This window comes from Austrofundulus limnaeus, unplaced genomic scaffold (assembly GCF_001266775.1).
Source record: "Austrofundulus limnaeus strain Quisiro unplaced genomic scaffold, Austrofundulus_limnaeus-1.0 Scaffold203, whole genome shotgun sequence".
Classification (NCBI taxonomy): domain Eukaryota; kingdom Metazoa; phylum Chordata; class Actinopteri; order Cyprinodontiformes; family Rivulidae; genus Austrofundulus; species Austrofundulus limnaeus.
In genome coordinates this window covers 431,597-437,971 of record NW_013952605.1, presented here as the reverse complement: position 1 = coordinate 437,971, position 6,375 = coordinate 431,597, and the positions used below count along the sequence as shown (strand labels likewise).

Here is a 6,375-nt window from a genome sequence, read left to right as displayed (position 1 = left end):
AGCTGTACCACAGACAGGTGTCTCTGACCCACAGACAGGTGTCTCTGACCCACAGACAGGTGTCTCTGACCCACAGACAGGTGTCTCTGACCCACAGACAGGTGTGTCTGACCCACAGACAGGTGTCTCTGCACCACAGACAGGTGTCTCTGACCCACAGACAGGTGTCTCTGACCCACAGACAGGTGTCTCACGAAGCCAGAATGAACGTCATCACTGAATTGACACATTTAACAAGTTTTCTCAACTGCAGCCACAGCTTTGCCACATACATTAACAGCATCAATATGGACATAATAAACTGACACCTAAAAAAAACATTTAAATCAAATCTTGTAAGACCCTACAGAAATCCAGTTTCCCGGTTCTGACTCCTGCTCTCTGATCAGCCAATCAAACGATGAGAAAATGTTGATGCTGTGCGAGGCCAGCTAGCAGGCTCTGGTGTCTTCACCTCTGCACCTGATTGGTCAAAGCAACAGTATCACTGTCATGTGTTTCACCGTCCAGCTGCCTTTGCTGCTCATTCTGAAGGCCTGAGGCAGATTTCTGGACCTTAGCAACAGATGATGATTGAAATATGATTGGAAAAAGGCTCTAAACAAATACAAGCTACTGGAAGCTGCGCAGCCAGGAGAAAAACTATGAAACAAAATGAACAGATATTTTAAAAATAATAGGAGCCTAATAATAATATTATTAATTGTTAATTTATGATTGTGTTTAGGCCAGCAGAGAAGGCTTTGCTGGCCCTGACAGCCCACCACTGCAACATAAAAAAATGGTTCTTGAAAAAGAAATACGATTCTTAGATTGACAAAAAGTATATATTTAGCATTGTTACACGTTTCTTCTCAGTTAATACCATTTTCAGCACACAATCAAAGTTTCACTGCAGCAGAGTCAGAATGAAGCCTGGCGGATGTTAAAAAAAAGTTGGTGTATGAGTCTGTTGCTGCTGTGTGTTTTTGTTTTGAAATAATAATTCACCCAAAAACTTTAGTTTTAAAACAATCTCTACTTTGGAAAACATATTTTAACTCAGTTTTTGTACATGGAACCTAATCACCCCCCCCCCCCCAAAAAAAAAAAGATTTTTCTAAAATATGATCAGATTAGAACTTACCTACACTACTGCTTATGTTTCTTTGATTACTCATTCTTTTTTCCAAGTTTTTTTTTTTACTTTTGACATTTTATTGTTTGCTATCAACAAGTGCATCCTGAGCACCCCCACTTTCCTGTTAACATCTGTGTTAAGGAGTAAAACATTTTCCATGACCTATATTAGGTCTTCCTCTGGCTAGATGGAGAGGAGATGAAAGCCTCTGTTTGACCTTTGCCACACTTAGGCTATAGTTCTCTTTATTTTAAAACTTTGCCATGACATACTTCCTTTGCTTATTTTTTTTTTGTTGCTTTTTTTAATCAGATGATTACTCACTTCCTCATGAGACTGCTGTCATGGAGAAGTAGAGACTCAAATCAAATCTACTTTAGCATCTTTGCGGCTCTTTATTTCAACTCTTTGAAGTGGGATTGTGCAATGCTGGAGCATTCATTCGAACCCTTTGATAGCCTCAGTGATATTGATATAAGTGTGAAAGTGTGATATAAATGTCTCTGTAGACTGCTTCTCTTTCCCATGCTGCAGTTTTGTGAGACGTCTTTTGCCTTACCTGTCCGCCCGCAGATCCACAAGCAGGCCCCGCCTCTGGAGGACATAGCGGAGGACTGCAGCGCCGCCATGCGCTCCTTTCTGCAGCGAGCCCTGGAGAGGAACCCCGCACTGCGGAGCTCGGCGTCCGAGCTGCTGAAGGACGAGGCCGTCAACCCTCCCAGGGAGGATCAGCCGCGCTGCTGGAGCCTCGACTCGGCCCTGGAAGAGGCTACCTACACGTTGCAGAGGCAACAGAGCCACGACACCACGCAAGGCAAAGACCCCTTCGCTGAGCTCGGCTTTGGTGTGTGTCATGTTTTATTTTGTGCTCACTTTTCTTTTCCCTTCTTCCCTCTGCAGAATCTTCTCTGTACTCTGAAGACTCGGGCCACATCAGGAGGAAGGGCTCTCTGTACATTGACCTTGGGGCCTTGTCGGGGTACAGTAAGCTGGTGACAGGACCCCCATCCTGTGAATATGGCTAACATCTATCCACAAACCACCTGAAGAGGAGCTAAAGCCAGTGGGTCATTTGCTTTCAGCCTTTGAAGCTTGGGAACAGCTGCAGGCGACCTGGCTTTATGATGCAATCGAGACGACTGGGAATCCTTGCAGCTTTTACTGTCTTGGACCTTTTGAAGCTTTGGGACACCAGAGCAGCACTAGAAAGTGATTGTTGTAGCCTGACTGGACAGAATGTCCCTCACTGAGGTCTTACAGAGGGTCATTTTGGGCTGCCAGCAAAAATCGGGATTAAAATGTAGTCAATTTTTGTTTTTATTTAAAGGCTGATGCTATTTGAATGGGATTCTCTTGGGCTCGGGGTCTTGAAACCGTTGCATTGTTTCCTTTTTGGCACCAGTTTTTAGTGATGGTGTCTACTTATCCATCTTTTGCATTTATGGTTTGGTTTGGTTACAATTTTAGAAAAAAGTATTGATGAAAATTTGAAACAGAAATGTATTTTTTAAATTCTAAATCACTCAGTTATAGCTGATTTTTGGGTAGGTTCTTGTTTAGACTGGCAGGAATCCACCTTTTTCTAAGTTCCAGATTTGATTTACATGTTGCAGATGCAGCTGCTATTTATTTATTTATTTATTTGCAAGTTTGGACTCTAAAAACGAATTATTTGTTGCGATAAGATCATTTTATCCCTCTCAAGCGATAGAGGAAACCAATCTGGGGTTTTTGTGATGGTCTGCTTGTACCAAAGAGCCTAAAGACACCATCCTGAGCTGAGGCTGTTGCTGGGGACTCAGCAGTTGTAACTCATGGGCTTTTGCTAAATTGCATAACAAAAAAACAAACAAAAAAAATCCCAAAGTATTTATCTCATCTTAAAATATTAAAATAACATCTGGTTCTTTGGAAGCAAAGTAAAAAGAAATGAGTCGTGGATCAAGACTTTTACGCAGCAGATAACCCAGCTGGACAGTGGTTGCATGGGRTACAGTGTACGTAGCAAAGCATTACCTAAATTCTTTTTGTACTTTATTTCATTTTGCCCGTTATTACAGTAAWAAATGCACATTTTCCTAAAAACCTGTCAGGTTGAAACCGAAGCAGCTGCAGCTTTGGTATGCAGAACCTCCAGATTCTTATTTTAGCTGTAAGACTTTAAGGCATCCATATCTCAGCTTCAAGGAAACGACTTTGCTGTGATGCTTGGTGAGTGCAGATAAGGGTCACCTGCTTATCAGTGTGCACATCTATCTAAAACAACCACAGTTTAATTATATCAAACATTAGGTATAAATGATCACTTGTTAGAATGACTTTTTGACTTGTGTAGATGGTTTCAGTTTTACAGTCAAGTTCAATTAATGTTAGGCATGTAAAAAGATCTAAACCATGCAGAGCAACAACGCAACAGCTCTCATATCAATGGTATTCAGCCGACGTGAAGCAAAACCCTCCCCGAACAAAAAAAGATGATTTCGTCTCTTTAAAAGGAAAGCTGTCCGTCTCGGTGTGTGCGCCTTACACGGGCACGTAATGAAACTTTTTGTAGTTCTTTGTGGACTTCCTCTTTCGTCGATTCCTGTGGAATATTTATAGCAGCACTGTTGTATGCAAGTGGAAACTTCTGGAGAATGCACGTGCAATTTTATGTATTGTGTACATCTTGTTCGATGAAGCTCGCTCTGACTATTTTCTGTTATTTTTTGCACTCAAACAACAAGAAGAAGAAAATCTCCATTTACTTCTGTTTTCKTTGGAATTCAGCATAAAATTCACCCCGAATTTCAAATGTCAGGGCATTGTTCTGTAAATACAATAAAAATACCAAAACGGCGTAATGCTTGTGAATGWTTCATTACTCCCTCGTGCAGAAGGTGATTTGAAGAGCTTACTCAGATAAGGTGTTTAGCAACTGAAGGAAACCTTAAAACATATCATTGCAGTGTGATATGTAGCACAAGAATCTGTATTTTAGGGTTACATAAAAGGGTTTAAAAGATATAAAATTAGCAGAAACGACAAAATAGTGTAATAAAACATACAAAATGTATTTCTCCTTTAATGGCAAAGTGATTTCTTTTGAATTACAAGATTTTATGATATATGTCTGCTCAGAGGCTATAGAGACATATTTTAATCAGGTACAGACAATCTTAAACAACAAACAAATACTTCACCGTGTAGAAAGTGCTACTGATTCTAAAGTATCTAAGCAGAAAAACTGGAAGGGAGTGTCATTTCATTGGAATTGACTAATGTATTTTTTCTGATTTTTTTTTTTTTTTTTTTGTATTTGGTTTAGAAATGACATAAATCAAACCGTAGAGCTCGTCGCTACTTGCTCATATTTAGTCATGGGCCATGTCAAGTGATTTTGCATCAGGGAAACTCAGATGGTTGAAATGTGTAAACAAGTTTCTTTCCTATCTGCAACCGGGGCCCACTCTTCCYCTTTCTAAAGGCGTCACACGAACGTGGGCGGCAAGCTCAGCAGATGGAGGAGGCTGACTTTGATGCTGATCTGAAAGCTCCCAACATTTACAGTAAGTGTCACTGGGTTCTGCTGAGCATGGAGAGCTGAGGCTGCCGCCTGCAGGCCGTGAGCGCTCGCCACGTCCTGTGAGGCTGGGGGGGAGTCCAACATAGAGGCCAGCAACACAAGCAGAGCTCCTAACTTTAATGTGCAATTCTCAAAATGATGAGAGTTTGTGGAAAATGTAAACAATAATCCCATATTTGATTTACAACGGGGAATAGTAAGCGTGTCGAAATGTTTTAACTRAAACAAACTCTGCTAATTTATTGGAGGAAACATTAAATGAAGCTGTGTCAGGGGTTAATACAAGGCTGTAGGTGGCATAGAAAGTCAGAAAGAAAAAGCAGGTAAACTGGATGGATGGATGGATGGATGGATGGATGGATGGATGGATGGATGGATGGATGGATAGATGGATGGATGGGTGGGTGGGTGGACTGATGATGGATGGATGGATGGATAGATGGATGGATGGATGGATGGATGGATGGATGGACATTTTTTTGGATGTGTGGACATTACTGCGCAGACTGTGCTCAGCATGCACAGTGAGCTGATGTTAATGAGGATCACATGCTCAGTGAACTGCAGGAAAAAGCTGCATTGACTAATAAGTACCTAAAGCTAATTCCAGTTGCTGCTGTGTGGTTTGGACCTGATTCATTTCCACATGGCTGCAACTGTCCACTTACTGGTTTAGTACTGTGAGCCTTTCTCAAACGCCACTGTGCAGAGTTGTAAAGTAACTAAGTACAAACACTTTGTTACTGTACTTACAGTAAGTAGAATTTTTGGGTATCTGTACTTTACTTGAGTAATTATTTTCAGCCTACTTTTAACTTCTACTTCTTTCATTTTCACACATTTATCTGTACTTTCTACTCCTTACATAAAAAAAGCAAGATTTGGAAAGTTGTTACTTTTATTTAATTTTTGCTTGTTTATATTCCAGCTTGTAAAAAATAAATACTATCCATATRAATTGTGCCTCCTATAGAGTGAATTTAATTGTGGTTGAATGAGAAGTATGAATATATAAAATTCTGATACCGTATTAAACAAATCATGTCACACTCCAGCAGGACATAAGCATTCAAATAAAAGGACTGTACTTAAGAAGTATTTATATTTCATGAATTATATTATTACATTTGGCCACAGCCCTCAGATAGATTTTCATTTTGGAGAAAAGGTTTGGCCATCTTTGATATATGTATATAAACTGAAACAGACTAGTGCATCCTAAATTTAACATAAATTAATTATTTTAATATGATATAGTCATTTCTGCATTTGTTGAGGTCACCTCTTATTAAATGTCCTTACAGAAAATATAACTGCTCATTTTATATCAATACTTTTACTTTTAATACTTAAGTACAAAAAATATTAGATACTTTAAGACTTTTACTCAAGTAATACTAAAGGAGACTTTAACTTTTACCAAAGTAATTTTTTGGTAAGATACTTGTACTTTTACTCAAGTATCACTTTGTGGTACTTTATACRACACTGCATCTGTGGACCAGTTTCTCTCTATTGGAAAGGATCCCTCAGGAGCCTGGACCAAGATATTAGGTCCTCTGTTTCACTGATTAAGCCCTGCTGTGAGAGGTTAGAGGAGGGTGATGTGTCTGAGTGTCTCTGTTAGCCAAATATCTCATAAACCACTGGATAAATTTTAATGGAACTTTATTATTATTATTATTATTAT

The 6,375-nt window shown here is 39.6% G+C and overlaps 1 protein-coding gene across 1 annotated transcript in view; it reads left to right on the top strand.

The window, feature by feature from the left end:
- The window catches only part of map3k8 (mitogen-activated protein kinase kinase kinase 8), a gene marked incomplete in the record, with an annotated part of 15,560 nt that extends 11,602 nt beyond the window's left edge, over nucleotides 1-3,958 (top strand). The window contains 2 exon segments of the mRNA XM_014018824.1: nucleotides 1,694-1,934; nucleotides 2,021-3,958. Coding sequence (XP_013874278.1) covers nucleotides 1,694-1,934; nucleotides 2,021-2,145 — 366 coding nt within the window.
- Between the last annotated feature and the right edge of the window lie 2,417 nt (nucleotides 3,959-6,375).